The sequence below is a fragment of the Argiope bruennichi genome, chromosome 1, assembly GCF_947563725.1.
Source record: "Argiope bruennichi chromosome 1, qqArgBrue1.1, whole genome shotgun sequence".
In the NCBI taxonomy this organism is placed as follows: domain Eukaryota; kingdom Metazoa; phylum Arthropoda; class Arachnida; order Araneae; family Araneidae; genus Argiope; species Argiope bruennichi.
Window position 1 is genome coordinate 116,948,244 of NC_079151.1, and position 26,067 is coordinate 116,974,310.

The 26,067-nt window shown below is 26.9% G+C and overlaps 1 protein-coding gene across 5 annotated transcripts in view; it reads right to left on the minus strand.

Moving 5' to 3' along the window:
* Positions 1-7,021: 7,021 nt before the first annotated feature.
* The window catches only part of LOC129961738 (serine/threonine-protein phosphatase 2A 56 kDa regulatory subunit epsilon isoform-like), a 107,634-nt gene continuing 88,588 nt past the window's right edge, over positions 7,022-26,067 (minus strand). For all 5 annotated transcript variants that reach the window (XM_056075291.1, XM_056075296.1, XM_056075305.1 and 2 more), the window contains exons 8-12: positions 24,762-24,815; positions 23,472-23,522; positions 22,296-22,415; positions 19,254-19,483; positions 7,022-9,383 (exon numbers count right to left, since the gene is read on the minus strand). In XM_056075291.1, the coding sequence (XP_055931266.1) occupies positions 9,278-9,383; positions 19,254-19,483; positions 22,296-22,415; positions 23,472-23,522; positions 24,762-24,815 (561 nt within the window). In that variant the 3' untranslated portion in view covers positions 7,022-9,277. The remainder of the gene's footprint in view (positions 9,384-19,253; positions 19,484-22,295; positions 22,416-23,471; positions 23,523-24,761; positions 24,816-26,067) is intronic.

Here is a 26,067-nt window from a genome sequence, read left to right on the forward strand (position 1 = left end):
TTCGATAGTAAAAAGTTATATAGAATTAAGTCAGTCTGTGAGCACGATCCTCAAAAACATTTTCAACTAGAGGAATGAAACTTTATATATGATCTTTGCACTAAATTTGCAGATTTCTATCAAATTTTGAACGAAATTCATTCGCTCTGGCTGTTCGAATAAAAGTGAATTCGCCAACTCTAAAATGCAAAGAACTAGGAAAATAAAATTTGGTACAGAGATTTAGTATCTGAAATATAGATCCTTATCAAATTTTGATTTAAATTTGTCAAATGATTGATCGTCTGTCACATTATATTTTCGCATGCGTGTAAACGCAATAACTCATAAATGGAATATTTAGATCAAAGAAATTCGATGCGAAATCAATCATTCGATCAATGAAATTCGACTACAACTGTAGTTTCATGTCAATTTTTGGTATCATTCGGCCAGTAGGCGTTTCACAGTAGATTCAGTAAAAATATCTAATTCACTCCAAAGACCTATATTTCATAACTATAGTTCGCTTACGTTATGCAAATATTTGCGATCTTATCCAAAATCCATCATTTTACGCAAGAAGATTTTAACAGGAGAGTATATGATAAAGTTTTTGCTGGTTTGGATAAAAATTTATTAAATGATTAGCTCTTTGGTGACGACTTCCTCTTTTTAGATATTGATTTATTAACACCTTAAATATTAATGTAGAATGAATTTAATTCAAATTTCACCAAATTATATAAAAGATTCAAAAATAAAAATTTAACGGAATCAGTCTACAACAAATTGCTATCTATTCAGCTGTTTTAGTAAATAGGATACTACAAAAGGTACAAAGCTAGACAGATAAAATTTGGTACATAATTTTAAACGACTAAAGTGTAAATTTTCGTCAAATTTTAAACGAAATTATCAAACGGTCGACCGTCTATCAGCATGAACTTTCTCATATGTGAAAACGCAATGATTGAAATAAATGAAATTTTTATGTAATCTTGTGATTGCAATTATATTTCTATATCCAAATTTGGTTTCAACTGTTTTGGAAAAAAATGTACATTTCAATTTTCTAGCACTTGTGCATGTCAAAAATTAATCGAAAATGAAATTCAGTAAAACCGTTGGATTCACGATAAAGATCAATCTTTCGTAACTACAGCTCGCGAGTGCCATGCAGTTAATACACAAGCATCGGTTTTCTTTACTATACTATGAAGCACACAACTCTCGGGAGTGAAAATAATAATCCGAGTACTCGTGGCGTTCACGACATTTCTCAATGTTCACAATCTTATATTGGGGTTCGCTTTATTAGAGAGTAAGCGGGAAAGTACCGAGAAAATCATTTTCGCAGGTTTTTTTAAAAAGTTTCTTTTTGGTCTGTAACTATTCCTCTCTATATATCTGAACGTATAGTAGGAAAGTGTCGGAAGGGAGGTGACAAATTGTCAAAGTCGCAGCAATTCTCAAGAGTGAATATCCCCCCACTCGCTCGACGTTCGTATATAGCGAACAACATGACGCTTTTCGTGCTTCGAAATATAACAACAACAAAATGATGTACATTTTGGACGACCACCGAGCATTTTTTCCACCGAAAAGATCCAAAATTTGACAAGGATTTACAATTTTGTAAATAATAATAGCAAAGAAAACCGATTACATATTTTGGACGCCTTTTTTTCGAGGAATGAAACCAAAATTTGACAAGGAACTACAATTTGAAAACAAAGTTCACATAATAAATTTCATGTATCTAAATCTTAACGTTTTTGAGGTATCACGCTTACATGTATACAAAAGTGCATACGGTCAAAATGGGTTCAAAATTTGATACTTAACCAATCATTACATGCTTAACCTGTATGCTAAATTTTATTCTTCTACTCTTTAAATTTTTCATTTATCTTATGTTTTTTTTTTTTGTACTAGGATAACCAAACTTCATATTAACGGACTTCGTTCGAAATATAATAAAAATTTTCAAATTTGGTTATACCAAATTTCGTCCGTCTAGCTCAGAGCGTTTTTCAGTTGTGTTCATAGACAGACATAATTTCAAACTGGGGGATGTCCGAAATGTACAAGATTCATCAAAATCTCGAGTTCGATTTTTCCTGGTGTTCAAATACTCTATATTCAGACATCCTTTAGAATACTGATATACTCGATATTTAGTTTATCAGAAAGGAAAAATGATATAAAGGAAAAGTTTGTGAAATACCGACTATTGATTGAACCTCTTGTTAGGGATAGCAATTTTTCACTTCAAACTACTATCATAATTTCATCAAATATTAAATCGCGAAATTTTCATATAATGCCGAGAGCTCAGGAAGAAGGATTCTGTTTGAAATATGCGTAATTTGCAAGACGAGTAAAAAATGAATTTGCAATATCGGAAAAATTAGAAGACGGATTATCCGGAGAGAAATGTTTTTAATATCGGCAAAATATCATGTAATTGTCTCCATTAGAAACGCTCATGCACTCAATAAACAGTACATACGCAAGACAATTAAAACAACACGGTTTTAATGCCTGCCAATCTAACGGAATCACTGACATGAAATTAAATATTTCTACTCATATTATACATGAATGTGTGTCTGTCTGCCTGTTAGTGCCCTACAGATCAATAGCCACCAGTTTGGCATATATATATATATCTTGGATGACAGGAATAAGCATTTCAGTTTTTTTTTTCTTTTTTAAATTTTTAATTAAAAATTAAGATGAATTTTAGCGCTTCCAAGTGATAATTTCAGAAAATATTATTCAATATAAATGAATTTCACACTATTTCAAAATATTGTCCATTGAATAGTCGCGCAAATGTTTTTAAAATATATATATATGTATATGTATTGCTACCTGGAAGTTCAAACCGTTTTCATTGTTTCATCAAACCGTGCGATTTTCTTCCTTTCCTGAATGAAAACTATTGAAGAATGATTCTGTTTAATATCTTCGTTGTTTAAAAGAGAAATAAAAAGGTGAAATTATAGCACCGCGAAAGATAATGAACTGATCATTTATGTTTTTAATAGAGTTATGTTGCCATGAGACTAATCTCCATCAGAAAGATTTTTATACTAAATAAAACTTAAGACAAAATCAGAGATGAAATTATATTCAAATGTTTTATATGAAATCAAACATAACCAATATTTCCGAAGAACCAGTTGGTCGCCTAAAGCAACTAGTAACCAATATTCGAGGCGAAGTGTTTGGTCCGAGTTAATGACATAATGTAACTGAAAGAAAATGTTTACTAGCGGATTGTGTTTTACTTTTTAGGAGCGAAAACGTTGCTGATTTGTAAATACATAATTTTTGCTAGCAATATTTTATACGTTTCAATTTGCTTTGAAGCCTAAGATTTTCTTATTAAATCTGTTAATCATTTTTTTTCTGGTTTATTCTGTCTAAATGTCAAAACAATATCACCACATTTGATGTTATAAGTAATTGTAGGAAATAAGGCATTAAAATGCTATTTTATAGTGTAAATGTAGCGATTATGGCAGTTATTTCATTCATGTAATGTGTTGTCTTTGTTGTTAATATTTCAGTCAAAAACTTAGAAGCTATTGCAAACAATGCAAAATTGTGATCAAAATACGCAATTCCTGTATACCATGGGATAAACGATAATTGAAATGTCTCACTTATATACAACCACCCATAGAAATTCAACTTTCTCATCTGTATACACAACTATAACTGTTCAAAAATCCTGAAAATTAGTGCAAAGTGGAAATTCGAGATAACTGATTCATATAGAAGGTTAATATGTCAGATGCATATTTTAAATCGATTTCAATTTCCTAAGTAAAAAAAAAAAAAATATGAACAAATCTTTAAATGTTTTATTAAGAATGTTGCAGAATATTTTTTTAATAATTCTGCAATATTCATATTTTTAAATAATTTCATTTAGCAAATAGAAAGTGCAACTTATATTTTAAGCCTTCTCTACATAATTTAAATATTACTTAGCATTTTATTTCCTCAACACTTAAAAAACAATTATATTTAGGCTAAATTTCGTAAGAGGGAAACACACACTTAACCCAAATACTCAAGAATCTAAAATGATTAAGAGGAGAATGGTTTGTGGAAAGTAAGCAAATTTCAAAAGATGTCATGAAAATTTATTAAATTTTCCAGAAAATCTTGCCCAATGAATTCTGTAGAAATTTTTGACAGTAAAATTTCCCATGTATTTTTGCTTAAAAAAAAAATATGGCCAGCATACCATGTAGACTGTTCATTCTCAAAGATATTCATCATTTATCAAATTATTAGTTAAATAATTATAAAGGTTTTAAAAATGAATTTATAAAAGAAAGTAAGTTTTTGTTTTTTAAGGTTGAAATTGAAACTGCTTGAACGGTCAGATTGGAAGAGTTATCGTTCGAAAAAATTAATTTAATGATCATAATGAAATCAGACAAATAAATAAATAAAACAAGAATGTTAGTAAACTTCAATAAAAAAATTCTGGATTTCCAAAAATAAAATTAATTGGAGCAAAATTAACCTTCAAATATCTAAAAAACATCATGTAAAACCAAAAGAAGAAGCAATTAAGAATTAGATCAGAATTCTGTGTGTTGTTGTCTGATTATATTAAACATGCATTCAATAGAATATACTTAAAATCATTAATTATTTTAAAAAAAATTGTTAATTTAGTGGACACATAATTTGATATTAGTATATTGTGATGAGTTTCCTAAAAATTAACAGAGTGTATATTTCTGGTTTAAATCAAGGCCTGCTACTCTTTCAACATTTTTTACCATGCAAAAAAGAATAAAAAAATATAAAAGAATTTTTTAATTTAAGAATCAATGCATCCTAAATGTGATGTTTATAATCAAATAAAACATTAAAATTTTTATCATTCTATAACATTTTAAAATGAAATATAAATTATAGTAAATAGTTGATAATTATTTATAATAGCAAATGATTAATTATGGACATTGATTAATGAGACAAATGAGTATTTCACGGAAACCAATACGGATTACTTATTGATTTCAAATGGAAGTTGGGCCCAAATTGAACAGGTCTCTGTATTTATTTTTGAATAATACCATGACTGAAAAACTAATTTCCCAAAGATATAGTGTATTTAAGTGAAGTAACAATTTTATGTTTTGTTGGTAACATATTCCTATTTGATCACATCCATGAGATCATTGAAATATTATCTGGCATAGTATCCTAGAATATGTCAGTTGTCATTAGCACCAAAAAAGAAATATATCTGCCTAATAAATATCAAATCAAAATGTTAAGAGAAACCTTTTGCATTTGTTCCAAATATAGAGACATTGTTGCATTTGTACCAAATATAGAGAATTGATTAGATTAAAATTGTGAACCATAAAATTCTTTTTTATTCTTAAAGAAAATTTGTTGATATATTATCTGCAATGAGCTCTCAATGCATTTTGTGATTCTGATTTCTGAACATCTCCATATTCCAAAATTAAAATTTTCAGTAATATTCCTCCTACTTTTTTTTTTTTTTTTAATTATAAGACAGCTTTAATATTCTTGAAGAATGTTAGGAAATAGAGAAGATATAAAGAGTGTTATTTCAAACACTGAAAATATTAACTAAATAAAATATGTTATAAATAGTTTTCTTCAAATTTTAATACTGATCTATATTAATTGCTGAACACACCACACTTTAACATTTACGAATACTGTGTTGATAATACTGTACAACTATGTAGGATAAAGAAAAACCCTAGTAAGTCTGAGTAAATAATCCATACTTTTTTCACATAGATAACAAAACAACCAGAATTTATACCAAATTATCTATCTGAACAATTATTAAATATCTAGGATAAATAGATATATTATTATGTATAAAATATGTATGGGCTATTAAAGCAGTCAAATATTTATGTTACATTTGTTTTTAAAATTACTTTAAGATCTTTACATGCATTATTCCTGCTTTAATTTTTTTTCTTTGTAAATTTCCAACGTTTGATAGTGTTGTCAGTTGTTAACCATACCAATAATTTTTATCCATCAATTGACTGAAAATATGTTGATAATTGGAATAATAATATTATTTATGACAGTACAAAATGGCTGATGTCTCCTGCTAAAAATACATTAACTAAAAAAATTTATCTTGTATTATTAAGCAATATATTCAAGTGCAACAATTTATAATCTTTTAAAATGATGTAGTAGGTAGGTTTCATGTTTTTTAAAATCAAAAAGCAATTTAAAAATATAAGTGTGTTTTTCCTAATTATATGAGAATAAAGCTGTAAAAACAAATGTTACATGTTACCTTAAATAAATTGTTTTAAATAGTTTTGTTTGAATAACTTTAAAAAAAGAAATTATAATTTATTTTTTACCAGGAGCAATTTATTCTTCACAATATCATACAAATCATATTCACAAGTAACTTCTGTATAAGAATTTGGAAAGTTAGCAAATATGAGATTTATTTCAATAATTGTTTCTGTGCTCATTTTTTAAATTTATTTTTCTTTACACCGGTATATGCAAATTTATTGAAAATATCTAAGTTTAAAACAAGAGCTTAATAAATGAACTAAGTAAAAATACCATAAATAATCTGAAAAATTGTTTTTCTCGAAAAGTGGAAGAGGAAAATAAGAAAGGACTATTTTAGTCCACAGGTATACTAAAATAAATTAATTCCATAAATTTTCTATGAACAAACATTGCCATTAACAACAAACTCCACAAAACATCCAAAAATGGTGATACTAAAAATTAATTTAATACAACATAACATCAAGTATTTCTGCTATTATTTATGACAAATTTTAATTCAAGTATCTCTAACATGTTCTTCGCTTACCTCAAGAGCAAAAATATCATAAATTGAAAAAAACTATTTCACATCATATGGCAAATGTTTTGGAAATGAAAGTTACTGCTGTACTAAAAAAAAGTAAAATCTGTACACTTGAGTAGTACTACATGAAATGGGGGAAAAAAAGTAAAGACCCATGCATTAAAAAAAATTCATTTTTCATTCTTTATTTACATGACATGGCCACAACATGCATTACACAATTCTATGTGACTCGGCAATGGAGGGAGCGTAATTTGATGAAATCTCTTCACGTTGGCTCTCAAAAAATCATACAAAATCAAATAACAGTTGAGTTCCAAAGAATTCTTTTCTTCAACATGGCATGAAAGTTGATTTACTAATACTAAGTGCTTTTTGTAGGACAGACTATGATAGAGGGCAACAAAGCATGTTTTCCCCTCAATCCATGATTCAGAAGTGAGTTGCCAAAAGCAACTAAAAAACAGCTAAGTTCACTGATATATCTGGCACATTTAAACTCATACTTGGATCTAACTATCTCAGAAGCATCATAAAAGAAACCTTGACATATGGATTGACTTAAAATCAGCATAAAATTTAAGCCCTGGCTATCATCACTATTTGTTGTAAGCCTTTGGTCAATGTGATGATTGGCCGATGGAATTGCACAAAATTGCAGGATCTTTTACCATACACAGTAGACTAATTTTACATGAACTCAGAATTTTATCCTTATATAATTTGAAGAAAAAGTTTTCCTCAGAAATATAAAAAATCTTAATCAACTGATAATTAAGTAAATTTGAAAATACTTTACCATTAATGAACTGAAGTCCTTGAGCTACCTGAAGAAAAATTTAACTCTCAGGAATTAAAATAAAGAAGTAATAGCATTCCAATCTTTTTTTTTTTTTTGAAATACTAATAAAATATGGAGAATATCTTGAATTTAATGGATTTTTTTTCATACTGCCAAATAAAAAAAAAGCATTCTTATTATTAATATATATCAAATGAAGCAATATACATATTTATAACTGAAATTCAATTTTAGAAAGCAAAGGCATCAAAGTGCTGTAATAAAAGTCTACTGTACAAGGTAACAATTTCACAACCCATAATTTTTGACTCAATTTATATAGAGGTTCCATTTGAACTTTTAAAAACTGGGGCATTCCTTAATAAAAAATAAACTGAAATAAACTAATTAAAAATATCTTCGCAGATTCCTAAATACCAACAATGAGATAACATCTTCTACATGAATTAAAAAAAAAAAAAAAAACCTAGAAGATTTAGCTTTATTGCTGAAATCAATAAATCCAACTTATTAGTTAAAAAACATACATCAAAATGAAAAAAACATTTTAAAACACAAGTTTCAGGGACAAAAATCAATCTTAAAAAGTTTGTACTAGAAAGAAAAAAAACTTTGACTAATGAAAACTTTTTCTAAGACAGTATTGAATCTTCTTTTTAGATTAGGTGAATGAGTGAGAAAAGGAGCATATATATTTTAGTAGCAGAAAATGAGGTAGTTAATGATTAGGATGAAAAAGAAGTGATTAGGGAACTCACAATTGGAGATTTTTTTTCTTTTGTCGTGAATGAATAATTAGTAAACTAGTAGCATAACTATAAAGCACCCGATATAGTGCTAATTTTATATTATTATATGAATAAATATTTGAAGATGATATATTCTACCCATTTTCTGGCTTTGAATTTAAAGATCTTTTAGAGAAAGGTTGCAAAGCAACATTTATTATTATAATCTGCTCCTTGTAACTCACATAACAAGTGATCTTGATTAAGATGAATCTCTTAAATATAATGTACAAATTAGCTGCAAGTTGACAACTTAAAACTAAAGTCAAAACGAATTCAATAAAGAGTTCAAATTAAGGGCTCAAACAAACATTTTCCAATTATAGCTGCTGACATAACATGCACCATAAAAAGTTCCACTTTTGTTTTGAATCAAAGAAAAAACATTAATAGACCTAAACATCTCAACTCTTACAAAATTTGTCTTCGAAAAGATTCTCTTCCTTAGAGTGGTGGAATCATCAACTGTCATGTACTTCCAAGCAGTATACATAGATTAGAAAATTTGTTTTTCCAACAGCATGGCAAACATAAGAGGTTCAAGCAGCTTCAAGCACAACTGCCAGAAGAATCTTAACTTGAACATCAATAGGAAGTTATTCTTTTATTGCCCTTTCCTCTGTAGCAGGAATATATTTTTTTTTCTGAACTGAAATGTCACCCATTGAAATGGAATTAAATTTGTTCCTGGGTTGGGCCATCTTATTATATTTAGGTTTATTTATTTTTTTGAGGTCAATGCCTGACCACATTTCACACAACAGTCAATTTACAGTGCGGGTGGAAGAACCCGACTCTACAAAGAGAAAGGTGTTCGAAGAGCCACTAGGGGGAGTGATGGGGAACTGAGTTGAGCTTTGACTTGTGATTCAGCTCTAACTGGGATAGTTTCTTCCATAACTCATCACGCTCTTTTTCCTTCTTCTTTTCCCTAAAAATGAAAAAAGTATTTCAATTACATGAAATCACATCAAGCATCTTCCTTTCATAAATATACATTCTACTCCAGTTTTTGATTCCCTAAGCAGACAAGTTGAATTTTATGTATTTCAATTACAATAAAATCCCGAATATCCGGTCTAATGTGGTGGAAAGGCAAGCTGGATAGATCAGAGTTCTAAGAATTCATTTCTTTGCCCACCAATACCAGAAGACAAAGTTTTTATCCAAAACTCACTATTATAATACTTATTTTCTCCATTTATCACAATGTGAACACAGCCCTGGTCTGGTGAATCGTAGAAACAGTTGGTTGTCGGTATGTGATGAATTAAAACAGAAGACTGTACAGGCAGTTTATATACTGCACTGCACATTTCAATTTATGCAAATTTTATTTAATTGAATATTGTTCATTCAAAAAATTGGTTCCTTGGAAAGCTCAAGTGTTATAGCATGCATGATTTAGTTACTCTGCTAAAACAATTATTGGCAAATATTATGCAGTAGATCTGATAAAAAAAAAAAAAAAAGTAAACAGATTTAAATATAACCAGATTCATTGCAATATTTTAATAACTAATTCATTGTAATATTCACAATAAATTAAGAGATTTAATAATTTATAGAGGAATATGGGGGTAGATTAATTTTATTTTGAAAAATATTACTAACTCCATTATTATTAATTTATTGTCACAAAGTTGATAATAATGAAGGGTTTCTGGGTAAAGAACATCAATTTTTTAATAAATTGAAGAAAATTTAGAATTAAAATTTATAAATAAATTGCTTTACGTTTATTTAAGTATAAGAAGACAATTTAATAATTACCAGATTGCTTTAGGAATTCATTATTACATTAACTTCAGGTTAAACACAAGCAATTTGCAATTACTTTCCTTTTAAGATAGGCTTTGGCTAATATTGCAGCCCCTCTTCCAAAAAAATTAATATAAGCTACCTCCTATATGCTTACCACGAAGAAATTTTTTTCATTACTTTAGAAAACCGGATATTCTTATTAATACTTAAAATACTAGTATAGAAGCTTAAGCTTAGATCAGGGTTTCCACCCTTAAAAATATGTATCATAAAACATTTTAAATTCAAATTATTCAATTATATTTGCAAGTAATATTTTTACATCAGAACAAAATATCAACATACAATATATTGTAGTGAATAGTTGAAAACAATGCACAATAAAAACCATTAAGATTTTTTATTGATGAGAATTTTAGTGATAACTGAATCTATTTTATTATACTTAAATTTCAATATGTCAAGTAACACATTCATAAATTTAAAGCAACAATGTCTTATATTTATTTTTGATTAATATCCAGGCTTAAAATACATTTTTGCATGGATATGATTTGTCAAAAGGCTTTAAAATTTGCCTCATTTATTAGGAAAACATTAATTTATTCTTTTAAAAAATGCCACATAAATTATCTTTTTAAAACCCATTTATGAGATTTCTGTCAATTTAAATATCTAAAAAAACTTTCATGAACTGAAACTAGGGTTTACACAAAACCAGACTTTTTGAAAAACGGTTTTTAAATTCCATATCCCCCCCCCCAAAAAAAAACAACAACACACCGGTTTTTGAATTTTTGTCAAAAAAATAGAACAGGGAAAAATATTTTCACTAAGTTATATAAAATAACAAAAAACGAAATCGATATCAGAATCTTACACAAAATAACGAAATCTTAAACAAATTTTTTTGAATATTTATATTGTTTTCACTAATTTTAATTTCTTCTAAGAAAACAGGATTTTAAAAAACATAAAATATCGACTGAACGGTGGTTGTCTTACTACTGAGTTTGGTTTTATAGTTTTCATGGCATCAAATAACAAATCTAAGATTTTTGTTCTTTTATTCGTTGCCTCAAATAATGAAAATTCAGCTTTCAGTGTCTTTGGATTTGTAAGTTTTTCTTCAGGTCTTCAAGAAGCTTATGAATTGATTTTTCCATGGCTTTTTAAAAAAAAGTATTACTCTGATGAGTAGTTTCTTCGATTTGCTCTTCATCAGAATCGGTTTCTACATAAGAATATGGAAATATTCTAGACAATATCTTTCCAGTTAACTTAATAATTTCGGTTTTTGAAACTAAAGAAAGTACACTAGATTTCTTTAACTGAACTAGAAATGTTTTGTGGATTTTGCAAATACAGCAAAAGAGTTGCCGATTCTACTTGTCTTCTTTTTTGAATTCGTTCTTCTAAAGTCATATAATAGTTTCAAACTTATTTCAGTGTTTAAATTATTTTAAGTAAATTTAACAGAAATTCAAATATACCTTCATTTGTTAATAAATTCGCATCTCGTCGCCTTAAGCCCTCAGCTGCTAGACAAATCGGTCCCAATCGATGTTTTTTTTGAAGAATTGGAATATTCAGGCGTTCCGAAATTCGGTTTTCTTACTTTAAAAACCGGTTTTTGAATGTGAAAAATTTATTTAAAAAACGTTTTTTTTATTTAAACCGAAACACCTTAATTGTAACCTTATCTATTGCAGTATAATAACATTAGATCACTATAGTAGTTTACCATGGCCATCAATATAAGGGGAGTAATATATATCTGAATGATAAATACTGAAACGAAAAGTTAAAAAGAGTTATTTTACATTTATTTTGAGCCCTTATAAAAATTTACCATATAAGAATTATAATATTAAAAATGATATAATGTATACCATAATTCAGATCTCCTGATTTCAATTTTTGAGAAAACAATGCAACTTAAAATATGTTAATGGTAGATTATCCTAAAAAAGCCTCCATTCTCAGATTAACATACTGATCAACTATTTTGCTTTGTGCACTTCCTGTAAAATGATATTTTGACATAATAATAACAAAATATTAATTATTAGTTTAGGCTTTTTGCTTTACTTTTATGCTATATTGCTCTAGTACTTAAAACCTTATTGGCCACAAGACCAATTTCTTTGCGTTTCATTGGATGACAGAAATGTCTTCTGGCATTTCTTCTGCCATCGCAACAGAATTGATACAAAAAAAAAAAAAAAAAAAAAAAAAACAACAATTCCAGTATAAACAGAATTAAATTATGTTGGATATTAATAAATATATTTTTATTATATTTCATCTTTCTTTAAATAATCAAAGCAATAAAAATGGCGATTCTGGATACTTAGAATATATTCTTCCGAACGACTTTTTTTTTTAAAAAAGGAATTATGGTTAAATCCATGCAGATAATTCTGGACATATTTTGACTGTTAAAATTCCAGCTTTCATCAGTAATGCTTTGTGGATCAATATGGTTAAATTTACTTTCGAATTAGCGGTTCTTAAGCCGATCATCGACAAATGCATCAAATATAATTAATGTGATTTCCTTTATCGCCAGCAGTGGCAACGATAGTTGAAGATGTTATTCTCTATCCAGGAAGCAAAGATCCGTATTCCAAGTTAAGAAAAGAAGTAATTGCAAGATAGAGAGTAAAAGTAAAAAAATTCGATGTCTACTTGATGGAAAAGCAGAAAGGTAGAAAACCGGCGTCCAGAATCACATACTTCTAGAATTATTTCTACAGCAACTACCTCTTTAAGTGCAATTTGTATAAGGTAGTATTCAATCCTTTACAGTTCAAAAAGGCTGCAGAGTAAGCCGATTCCATTTTTGGAAATAAAACCAAGGTACAGGTAAGTTCTGTTTTGAAATCTCTCAAAGTCATTTATGGTGTTGCTGTCGAATCGGAACTTTCTAAAGAACTGAAACTTTTAAAAAAGGTAAAAGAATTTTGGCGATCGAGAAATTCTTAGAATCATTCCTCTTCTTGCCACCGCGCAAAAAGTTCTAAGCAAAGATTATCAAATTTGTGTTTTCATCATAAATACTTTGATTCTCAGGTAAGAAATTATGTTCATTTCTTTCTTTACAAGAAAACATGATCCGGCAGAAGGAGCGGTGATATATGTCTTGTCTTCACCTTCCCATCATCTTTTCGTACTAGGACGGAAAATTAATTTTCGTTTTATGGTTGATACTGATAGTGGCTGTTCAATTTCTCAAACGAAACTCAAATACAATATACTACGGAGCAAACATTCATTATCGCATATGATATGCCAATTCAAGCATTCGGCCAAAAATTAGTATCTTGAACTCTTGGAACTTCGTTTTTCTATTTTCCATGAATTTACTGCCATTACTGGTGCTGATTATCTAGGTCTGACCTAATCTAGTTTATTTGATCATTGTACTAAATTCAACTGTCATTGTGTTATTAGAAATTCTAATATTTTCTCTATTAAAACTCACGTTGTTGATAATGATTTTTCTAAGTTACTGAATGATCTTTGAAATATTGTTTTTGACATATAGTTTTGTAACATAATGGAGTTCACTATATCAATACTTTGATTTGTACTGAATTCACTCGCATAGTTCCTAACAAATAAAAAATTGGCAAAATAGAATTTTAACCACATGTGCCCACGCAGCAACAACTTTTCTTTCAATTACATGTTCCAAGAAAGGAAGCAATGTTTGGTGATTTTCAAACATTAAATATTCAAACTAAAAAGAATAAATACCTAATACTTAGCATTCTTATGTTCACTAGCGAACTACACAGAACAAAAATATTTTCTCATTGATTGATTGATTTTTTTTTTAAATATTGACCTTGTAAAAGTTTTTTTTTTTTTTTTTTAATCAAATTTCGATTGCTTCTTACAACGCTTATAGAACTACTATTTGTGCTCCTAGAAAGCACTCAGGTGTGGTTTGGCTTGTGCAATGTGGCCAGCACTTTCCAAAGATTTATTAATGAAGTAACTCGATATTTGAAGAATACTTAGGCATATTATGATATATTGATAACATTTAAAAGTGAAAAAGAATATATTGCAGATCTTCATGCAATTTTTGGAAAACTTGGATTTTTATGGTTTATAAATTAAACTTTTATAAGTACTTTCAGTGTATAGACAAAACATTCCAAGACCAAATACTATTAGCCAATTGTGGCAATTTAAAAAATGTCTATTTTTTTATTTTTTTATCATAGATTCATTTCTAGAAAGTAACATTAACAGAAAGATATCTTCACATTCATCAAAAAAAAGCCTGAAAGCCCTCTTGAATGGATTGCAGAAGCTGAAAAATCATTTATTGCAGCTAAAACAGCATTATTTGATGGAACCTTTTTAAGCCACCAGTTCTTGATCTTTGGACAAATGGATCAAATTTCGTCATTTGCTGGTCTTCAATGCAGCTTTCCATTGGAAACTGATTAAAACTGGTCCATTAATGATAGAGAACTTTTGGCTATTAATAATTCCATTAAGAGACTTTGAACACATGCTTGAAAACTATGAATTTATAATATATATTCACTAAAAACCTTTAACTTATGCTTTCATGCAGAAATAGGAAAATGTTCCTAACTTGGACATCTAGAATGCATTCCTCAATTTTCTACAGATATTCACAACATAATTGAGACTGATAACAAAATTGCAAATGTGTTATCTTTAATTGCAATCAGAAAATCAAGCACTTTAGATTTCATAAAATTTTCTCAACTTCACAATGCTGAATTTCAATCTTTCTCTTGTCCAAATTTTTCTGTTAAATAAAAACAATATTTTTCACTTGAAGATCTATCTTCATACTGTTATAAGTCACCTGAAACATCTTGACTTTCCATCTCTTTTCCATCTAAAGCAAACAGTATTTGACAATTTTAACTTTCTTTCTCATCCTTGAATATCAGCAATTAACGATATACCATTTAAGCACTTTTTTAAAAAAAATTAAGAATGAGAGGGGAAAAAAAAAAAAAAAAAAAAGAGTTAGTGCTTGTGACATGTATCAATGAGGTTTAGTATTCAAAGTTCCACTAAGCATATTTGTTCTATCAGATTGCTTGGCTCACACACATATTTACAGACTATATTGGAACATTTCTTGCATCCAGTAGATATAAATACTTTCTTACTTTCATAGGTAAGTATACCAGGTGGCCTAAGTAATTTCTACAATAGATATGCTAGAAGGGACCATAGCTTGTGTGCTTTTAAGTCATTATATTTCCTGTTTCAGAATACTTTCCATTACTGCCACAGATCAACAGATAATTTTTGAGTTTTCCTTATTTAGAAATCTTACAAACATGACAGGCACCCAAAGAATCCCTTCCGTAGGCATCTTCAAATCTCTATCACTGCTTAATAGTGGGTCTAATATTTTGTCTATTACAAAGAATAATTTATGTTAGCTTGTTAAAAAATAACTTAAAAATAATAAACTCTCACCTAATTCATGGAGCTAGTTTATGTTTACAATCTGATCTCATTTCTACAGTTTCTCTTCAAATGTCAATGACATACACATGTAGAAATTATTTACCATCTTGAAAAATGTAATCCAATAGATACTATTTCTTCCTCCTAGATCTGACAAAATTTGACCTCCTCCATATTCCGCTTAAGGGCATACAAAGCGTACCCGAATGAATAAAATTATACCTGTTATTGACCGCTCAAAAAAAGCTTATAAATCTTCAGAAGATTCACAAAAGGGTAGTACAAATTTCGAACTATCTCTCAATAAACCACAAATTGAAGACAAACTTCTACTACACATATTATATAGCAGACACACTCATTTCCACATATAATTTGAAATAATTATTATTAAATATATAATATTGTATATTTGTATGTATTACTGAGTTTCAGTGTCTCATTATTAATAATTACAGTTGAATGTTGCACCATTTCTTTCATCATTCACTCTATAGTTCAAGGTATATCAAACTAACTCTTGGAACCTGGTGGAACAGTTCCACTGGATGGCAGAAATGTTTTCTGAAATTTCTTTTGCTATCTCAGAATTCACATAAAAGAATAATTCCAGTGTGAGTAGATTATAATTTTAATTTTGTTGAATATTAATATATATATTATTATATTTCATTCTTTTGGTCTTCTCCTATAAGAGATATTTGGATGTCACACAGTAAATGACACAAATAAGTAGATTTTTTTTTTTTTTTTTTTTTTTTTTAAATTTCTGAGGCAAGATTTCAAAAACATTAACACATTGCATTTACTGATTTAAATTTGCTACAATTGCATAACTTATTTGAAATGTTCAGTTTCTTCAACAGTTAATTAATGCTTATGAAGAACAATCTATATAAATATGCATAGTTTATGAATTTTAAAATACTTCATTTTATTGAATAAGCATATAATTTTTCTTGTGGATTTGTAAAAAACAATAAAAACCAAAATAATTTTTTCCCCTATAAGAACATAGTCTGTATTCAAAATTAAATGTTCCAAATTATTTTACCTAAATAAAGAATTTTTTTTTTTTCCAAATCAAAGTATACATAATGTAATATTGTTAAGAAACAAATTTCTTAAAAATTTGTTAAAGAAATGCCAATTGATTATACAAGTTTTTTTTCCACACATTTCTGCAATGCAATGAAATATTTCAACAAAGTGCAAAGTAAGAAATTACTGCAAAAATTAAGTACTTTTAAGCACCTTAGCAAAAAAGCACCTTTACGCATGTGAAAGTGCCTGAGGTCCATATGTAAACCTGCATACACCTTCATATTTTCTAGGCATAGAATATTTCCTGTTTTATAATAAGTTTTTATTGTAAATACTTTTAAAAATTAATTTTAAATATGTAGTTTTTAAATTTTAATATTTATTTCTGTATTTTCACAATGTCTCTTTTTTTTTTTCTTTTTGTAAAACTTGCCTTTTTTTGTTTTGACAAAACAAACAAAAAAGAAGTCAACTTTTATAAAATTAAGAATACACATCTGGGATTTTCTCCAGTATTTCTTAAAATCTTGCCATTGATATAGAAGCATAGCATGACCAAACAGTTTGTATCTAAATTTTATACATGCAACAACAAATCGATTCTAACTGGGATGGAAAGTGCAAGTTTCCTCCTACACTATATTAGATTTAGTTGCACTCATATAATGTTAAGAAATAAGCATCCATTAAGCCAAAAGAAAGCCAAATATTTTAGTGTTTGAGAAATTTTTAAAAATGTTTTTGAACATTTTTCAAGTTGCAACAAGTATGATGCAGTAAGCATTTCATGCTAAAAAGAACAGAGGGTCATTGACCATTATCTTAATATGTGTTGGAACCCTGGACTCCTTGCCTGAATTCTTTCCTTTTCTTGATACATCTGATAAACAGGCCTTTATGAATATGCTTTCAAATTATCATATTCAATGTGTGGGGAAACAAAAAGTTGTCTATGCATCTCTCGAAAATTACAGCACTTTTCACGATGCTATGCCCACTGTTCAAAAAATTCAAAAAGTGCTATAATTTTAATAATCGTGACATTTTATTATTAAGTACAATAATAAGCAGACGCTCAGTATTTTGTATCAATTACATTCTGCATTCTATAAATATATCTTTCATTTTCTTACATTAGATACAGAACAGAAAACTAACAAAGATTTTAAATGAAAAAAAGGAAAAAAGTCTTGCTATAAAAAGCATAAAGATGCACTTTACTAATTTTAATTTAAAAAAATGTACTTTTAAAATTTTAGTTTATGGTTACAGAAAATATATTCCAAGCAAAACTACCACCATTCAAAAATATCAGATATTAACATAATCAAGACTCGTATTTCTACCAAACAGACACTAAAGTAGCCTAGCTATTCAAAAAGAGTAAATAATTTACATTTATGAAGGATTATCTTACAAAAATTCAGAACTCTGAAATATTACAAAACTATTCCATGAGAAAATTCTACTTAGTAAGTTTTTAAAGAAAGAAGATGAAAAAATCTCAACTTTATTAGACCCCCCCCCCCCAGATAATATAGAAAAAGAAATTCAATATATATATTCAGAAAATAGCATAACAATTTGTGCATTATTAAAACAATACTTTTAGAGCTAAATACTATTATGCAAACAAAAATGGTATAAAAGAAGTTAATATTTTATTTTCTATAATATTTTCAAAAAACCAAATTAAATTTTCAAAATGAATTAGAGAATGAATATAATTAATGAATTAGGAAAACTATTCAAGATTTCACATTTTGTTAATCTGAAATTAGATTTGTTTTCCACAAAAAAGTATTTTTTTTTAAAATGAGAATTGATTCAATTTTTAAAAATTAATTTTGCTTTGAACACAATATCTGATGAAGCTTAAGAGAAATAATGCACTATGCTCTAAAAATTTTGCAATTACCTTATATTAGGAGAGAATAAATAATGAATAATTCATGAATAAAATTGTAGCAGGTCAGAAATAATTATGTAAAGCAAATTTAAAAATCAACTTGCTAGCATATTATTTTATTTCATTTTTGTCAAATGTAAATACATAAATTTTAAGTCCAAGTTCTATATCTTATATAAGAACAGAAAGTGTCATTTCACAATAAAGCTTTTCGAAAATTTAGTTAAAAAGCCACTGAATAAAGAAAGTTTCAGAGCCCGGAATTAACATACTTTATGCAACATTAAAGAAAATAAGGTTTTAAGTAAAGATATGTTATAATTTTACAGATGGTATATCAAGAAATACAGAAGGCAAATGCAAAAATAATAGATGAAATAAGATATTTTTAGCTATAAAAAAAGAATAAGATAACGCACAATAATGATATACTTAATCTTCCCAGATATTTACTAAAATATTTAATCACATTTAAACACAAATTCTCTGTGATATAAAGTTTACTACAATATTCTTCCATTAATACTACTCTTCAACAAAAGAAATCATGCATATCCAAATATCAGGCAATATTAAAAATATGCCATGCATTGTAACATCACTTACTTTTGCCTTTCTGATTTATAAGATGCTGTTAAGTCATCAAATAATTTGGAGTTCATCTCCATAAACGTTTTGAGAACATTGTATACCAAAGCCACAATTGTTTGGTTCCAGTGCTCTTTAGATATACGGTACAAGGCCGGGAACATAATTGGCATAATGACTTGATTATTTTCTTCAATGAGGCTCAGAATGTATTCATTATTCCAAAAATATAGAGCTCTTTCAGCCACCTAATGGCAAGGAACAAAATTAATAAATAAATATACATATAATCATTATCAATAATTAATAATGAGCAAATTTTTCATAAAAACTATTTTGTTGTTCACACATCTTCATTGCTTTCCATTCTGTAACATTTATATTCCTTATGATTGGAGAACTAACAAGTGATGAATTATATCGCAAAGGTAGATTATTAAAAAGAAATCAAAGACTAATAATTAAGATAAATGTAATAGGGTACTAAAATTAAGAATATTCACAATCTCAAATACAATTCAATTAATTTGTTAAAAGATCATACCAGTACTTTTTTTATATGTTCTTTTAAAATATGTAGAGGACTGTTATAAACCTCTCAAATTTATCTCATTAAAAAAGAATGTAAAAAATGTGTGTGTGTTTTGGCATTCACTTTATTTATAACTTTTAGCCTTCAATTAACATACAATATACACCTAAAAACAAATTACATTTTTTTCATTAATAATTGATCTCCCATTAAAACTAATAAAAAATATTTTAAGAACACAAATCAGTGAATACAAAAATACCAACTTATATCATATAAATGAATTTATATTCTAAAAATTAATGAGAAGTCTACAAAAACCATATCAATAAACTGGTAATAGACCATGATTAAAGAAGTCTTTATGAATTTTTCAAAGGAAAGTTAACTAACAAGATTAATTACTTGCAGTTTAGCTCTCAATGAATGCAACAAATTATTTTTAAAAGTAGAGTAAATAAAAATATTTCAAACATTAGAAATGAAATAGCCACTATGAGAAGAAATATTTCTATAAAATCACATTATAAAAACAAAAGCTAGATGAAAATAAATTTTTTATATACAAAACAAATATTAAACTGAAAAAAATATGAAATTTTATTTTGCATTATGATAAAATTTAATGAATTTGAATTTTGGTTATAATCATAATAGTAAATAAAAGTATATACAATGATTACTGTTCATATAATCTACTTAAATAATATCAATTATTCTGAAACAGATGTAAAATTCAGTATCTGTGCTTGACAAACTATAGTAATTTATAAATCCTTTCCTGAATTTTACGTCTAAATTTTCGATTAGTAACAAACTATCATGTTGAACTTACTAAAAATAAATAATTATTGTTAATGAAGGCAAAAATTATAAATAAAAAGTTTTTAGAAGATTCAATATAATCATTTATATATATTTTATTGTTAGAATGTAACAAATAAAAAAAAATCAAATCTCAAACATTAAGATAATGTTGAAAACTATACCAAGTAAAAAAGATAAGAATTTAAATATCTGTCAATACATAAAGAATAGTTTATAAGTTTGTGTTACTATAAATAATGACATTACATTACATTCATGTTAAAAATACAAACTGTTCATCAGGTTAACTTTACACAGCACTGTTTTTCAAATAGAATTGAATGCAGATTAAAAAGAGAAGATTCAATTATATAAAACTGCTTTGAATCAACAAAGTTAATAATGGAAGTTCATTCAAATAATAATTGAATAAAGAAATCTTTCATTTTTTTAAACATATGGTATTAAACAAAAACAAACAAAAAAAATTGTACGCAATGTTATTTAACATTCAATCAATTAACTGCTTTGTATGATGTATATAGTTTTAAATAAATTTGCCCCAAGAATCTTTTTCAGCATACATAAATATCTATAATAATTTTGGACGATATTGTGAAATTTTATTGGATTTAAGAAATTTAAATGAAAACTGAATTTTTCGTTCCTTATGAATTTTAAATAATTTGCATTTATTATATATGCTCTTTTTAACAAAATATTAGAAAATATAAAAAAATAAAATTGATCTAACAATGAAATAAATTAGCTAAACATGCATGATTTCAGTAGACCAATCTTATTAACATGAATTTGTACAGTCTGCATTATTTTTATATTAAAATGAAATATTTAAGAAAATATATTATTAAGATGCAGAAAAAAGTAATATCCATGCTAGCAAGTATAGACAAAGAATGATACAACACAGCAATCAAAGGCTTGTAGCCAATGAAAAACAGTAATAAAAATTATTTATTTATCGACTCTTTCTCTTAATTTGTACAAGCCAATTTATTTATATATTAATTTCATCTCTAATTTTTACTAACCAATTTAAACAATCACATGCTTATTTATAATAAATACTTAACATACTTTTGATTAAAAAAATATATTTATAAAAGCAAAAACTTTAAGTTTAATAGCAGCGCTTGCAATAAAACTCCATATTACAAATGAAACAAGCATTAAACATATTTAATAAACTTAAATTATTTTTAAAGAACTAGCCTGCTTTTCATATCTCTTAAACAAACATGGACATAATTGGAAGATAGACATAGTTCATGTCAAAGCATCATACAATAAATTTTGAAATAAAATATTTAGAAGAAAAAGCACGTAAAGCTCAATGAGGAAATTTCCTCTTGATAAAAAAATTCTTCTACTTTAATTAATATTTTTTGGAGAAAAGTACACTCATTAATATAATGTAAATATAAACAATAATATGCAAAAGAAGCTTCATAAACTAAAAACTGGAGAAACAACTTCATGAATTATGAATCCAACATAATAATAATAATAAATAAAAAATTTAAATTATGCAAATGCTTTGTATGTTTTATCATTTAGAGCAATTATATATAAGAAAAGGAGAACTTTTATAATAGATAATTCCAGCAATATTTTTAAAACATATAGTGCCATAAATCACTGTTTATGAGCACTCATGAGCTTGGTTTTAGTAATCACATTAAATAGCTTTTAAAAAATACCTGAAAATGTGGACTGGAAACACATCGAGCTATCTGTTTAAATAATTGTTCTTGAATTTTTACAAACTGAGAAAGTTCTATCACATCTAGTATTTCTTCAATTTCTCCCAAAAACATCACCTATAAAATTCAAATATTTAGTATGAAATTTAATCACAAATTAACTTTCATTTCTTAAAAGTTAAAATACATTAGTTATTTTGCAAAAAACATGGGAAATATGTATTATTTTTATATTTTAAGAAGCTACATCAGATATTTTACTGCTAGTTTTATTATAAGTTACCTGCAATATGCATATAAAGCAGGCAATGCATAGAATATCTAGTATATGCCAGCAAAGTCTATCATCATGCATTTCTATTCAATGTTCAAATATAATTGCAAGTGATGAGATGCTCTACTTTGAATATTCATAGAAGGTATACTTATTCATGATTCTTTTAATACTTGGTCAAAACAGCAACTGGCATTTGATAAAATGTTTAAGAATTGAATACAATTCTCCAAGAAAGTAAGTGCAATATTACAATATTTCATACTCCATTTTAAAATGCCTGATATTCTATTTGCAATGGAAAGCAATCATTTAAGAAACAAATATTTTGATAACATTAACCAACTGATAGTAATAACCATTTATATTCTTATCAAATCAATGAAAAGGAAACTGCTAACCACAGGGTTTCTATGATTTATTTCATAAATAGCAATTGAAAAATTCCTTAATCGTTACTTATTGACAATTGTTCTCTAACAGTTCCTTGTATATTGTCTGTACTCATATTGTTTTTAAAAAAGAAATGTTGAAGGATATTGCACACTGGGTTTTCTTTAAAATGTCGTATTAAATTGGAACTGATATCAAGAGGTTTATTAATTAAAATTATTACAGTTTAAATTTTAAAAAAATTCTAATTTAAGTATGCAAAGATACAGACTGACAGGTTTCAGATCAAACACTTTTTATTCCAGTTTAAATATTTTAATAATTTTAAGGTGTAGCATTCCTATTTAACATTTTCAAGCTGCTAAAATTGAATCACACAAACATTATAGAAATATATATTACAATTTTTACCACCAACTTATTTTAAAATGTATAATTAATTTGAATAAATTTCAAAACAATAATTAGTTAAAACATTAAAAACAAAAACAATAAAAAGATTATACCTCCTTTTGACTACAAGTTTTAGGCCATATCTTCAATAACCCCCTTATAACCTACAACACAAACACAATAAAATGTCTAATTAGACAAGGGAAGAATGATATTAGTTAAAATCATTACAAATAGTTCAAATTGTTGAAGATCAAGATAAGCCTAAAATACCAAATAAAACAAATATGTATATATAAGCAGTAAAGTGTCCTTTATATATTTAAAAAAAAAATTCGTATTTTTATTATGCAAAATGATACATATATATGGAAAGATATACAATAGAAATTTTAATGAACAACTTTGATTACTACAAATTTAATTCTATTAATTGAAAGTCAATTACAATTAATAGTATAATTTCTTTTTTAAAGATAATACTAATATATCACTACATATAGTCCTAAAATCAGTAATTAAATTTTAAAATTAAATATTTATTATCTTTAAAAAATTTTATTGTCCATCTTGAATGCATCTTACATTTCTTATTTCATATGATCTATGAACATAGAGATAAATTTTCAATTAAAATCTTTAACAATTGTCTAAATATGGCAATGATTTGAAATAAAAATAAAGTATTATACGTTAAATTTTCTGAATTTTTTTTCTCTTGTGTTTTGACAAACAAAACATTTGAAGTATTTGTCAGAGGAATTCAGTACATTTAAAAAGAATAATTTCTGTACATCCTTCAACTTCAATGAAATATCTCCAAATAATTCATTAATTCTGAATAATTCTGAAGTCATGATACTGATATCACAGTTCACTTACTCCTTAAAAGTGAAGTTTGTTCTTAGGATATTCCAGACTTCTTCAACACCATAAAACCACATATAACTGAAGCTTAGAGTCTTTTGCATTGTGCAAATAAATCAGAAATGTGATGAAATAATGTATAACTGATTAACATATAAACACTGTTCACATTGGAAGTTTTATGAAATAATACTTTTAATTCAGAAGGAAAGTGAAAATATAGAAGTTTTATTGTTAAAGGTTTTGAAGTTTCATTTTGCATTAGTATCAACTACTGACAGAAAACTAATACAAATATTAAAAACACAGAATGCACTTAATTTCATCAAAGCAACAATTAAAGCAATTTGTTTAATTAAAATCAACTATAGAATCACCTATACATGAAACATTAGAAGAAACAAAAAATGAGCAATATTTAATAGAAAATGGCGATTTTCTTTCACATCACAACTGGCAGTTACTACAAAAATTCTCAAAAATGTTAAAATAAAAGTGATAAAAAAAAAAAAAAAAAACTGAAACATGGAAACTACCTGTTCTGTTAATGTGGCATCCTTTTCAAGGAACTGGACCACGCAATAGGCCAGCTAAAATTCAAATACAGGAATGAAAACTAAATTTAAATATAAAAATAATATTGTTCACAGAATTGCATCATGGATATGACAAGACAAACATTTGAAAGAAAAATTGGGACTAAAAGTTGCAATTATTGTTAATTTATTTCTAAAAAATGATTATTCTATTAGATGTTATGTTTGCCAAACTTCAATAATGTATACAATATGAACATGGTCACAGAAAAAGATAATTATCCAAACATTTTATTAAGTGATTCACAAGATTTTAAAAATTGTTTTTAATACACCAATATTAAATTTTAGAACATAAATCTTGGTGGTATCATTCTGTCTTATATTTCTTGATATTTTATGCTCATTGATCTAATGCAATTTCCAAAAATCATAAAATACATATTAAAAACATTGCTTTCAAAATTTGTTTAAACCATTGTTTGCTTAAATCAAATATAAAATTTTATATCAATTTTAATTAAATTTTCCATAAAGGTAGTAGAGTTTTTGAAATTAAACACATATAATAAGAAATGTTAAACACACAGTGGCTGATACAAATTAAAACAATTTTAAAATATATACATTTATAGGTCTTCAAGTAAACAATCAAAATAACAAGTTAATTTGAATTAAGTATCAATGAACTATGACAGAACTCCACTCTCCTAATTTCAATAACCACAAGGTTATCAAATCAGATTATTGGGAGAAAAAAGGCAACACAATATTGATAATCTGTTGCATACGTAATTTATACACCAAACTATCAATTATTTTTAGAATAAAAAATTCACACAAGATGCTAATTTTACTTAAGCACTGACATTAAAGCACTCAATGAACACTGACATTAATTTCTGTTTTTTGAAATAAAATTCTGACAAATTATCTTGAGATAAATTTTGCATTGTTTTTATTTGCACTATCTGAAAACAACAGATTTAAATTTACTTCAGCTCTCTGGCCTGATAAAAATAGAACTAAACTTTAACATAGTTTAAGAATTATTCACAGAATTTAAACAAAAGTCACTCTGCCAATTTAAACTTTGTGCATCTGGATATGCAGACAACAATGCATGTCATAATACATATTCAATTAATTTCAGTTATAAATAGCACTTTCATAAGAAGATTTTAAATCTTCTGATGAAACATTTATGAGTGGACAAGGAACAGTGATATTTTTTGGCAGCATCTGATATGGAAAAAATTACTAAATACCTGATAAAATTAAGAATTGAATAAAATAATCTTTTCCC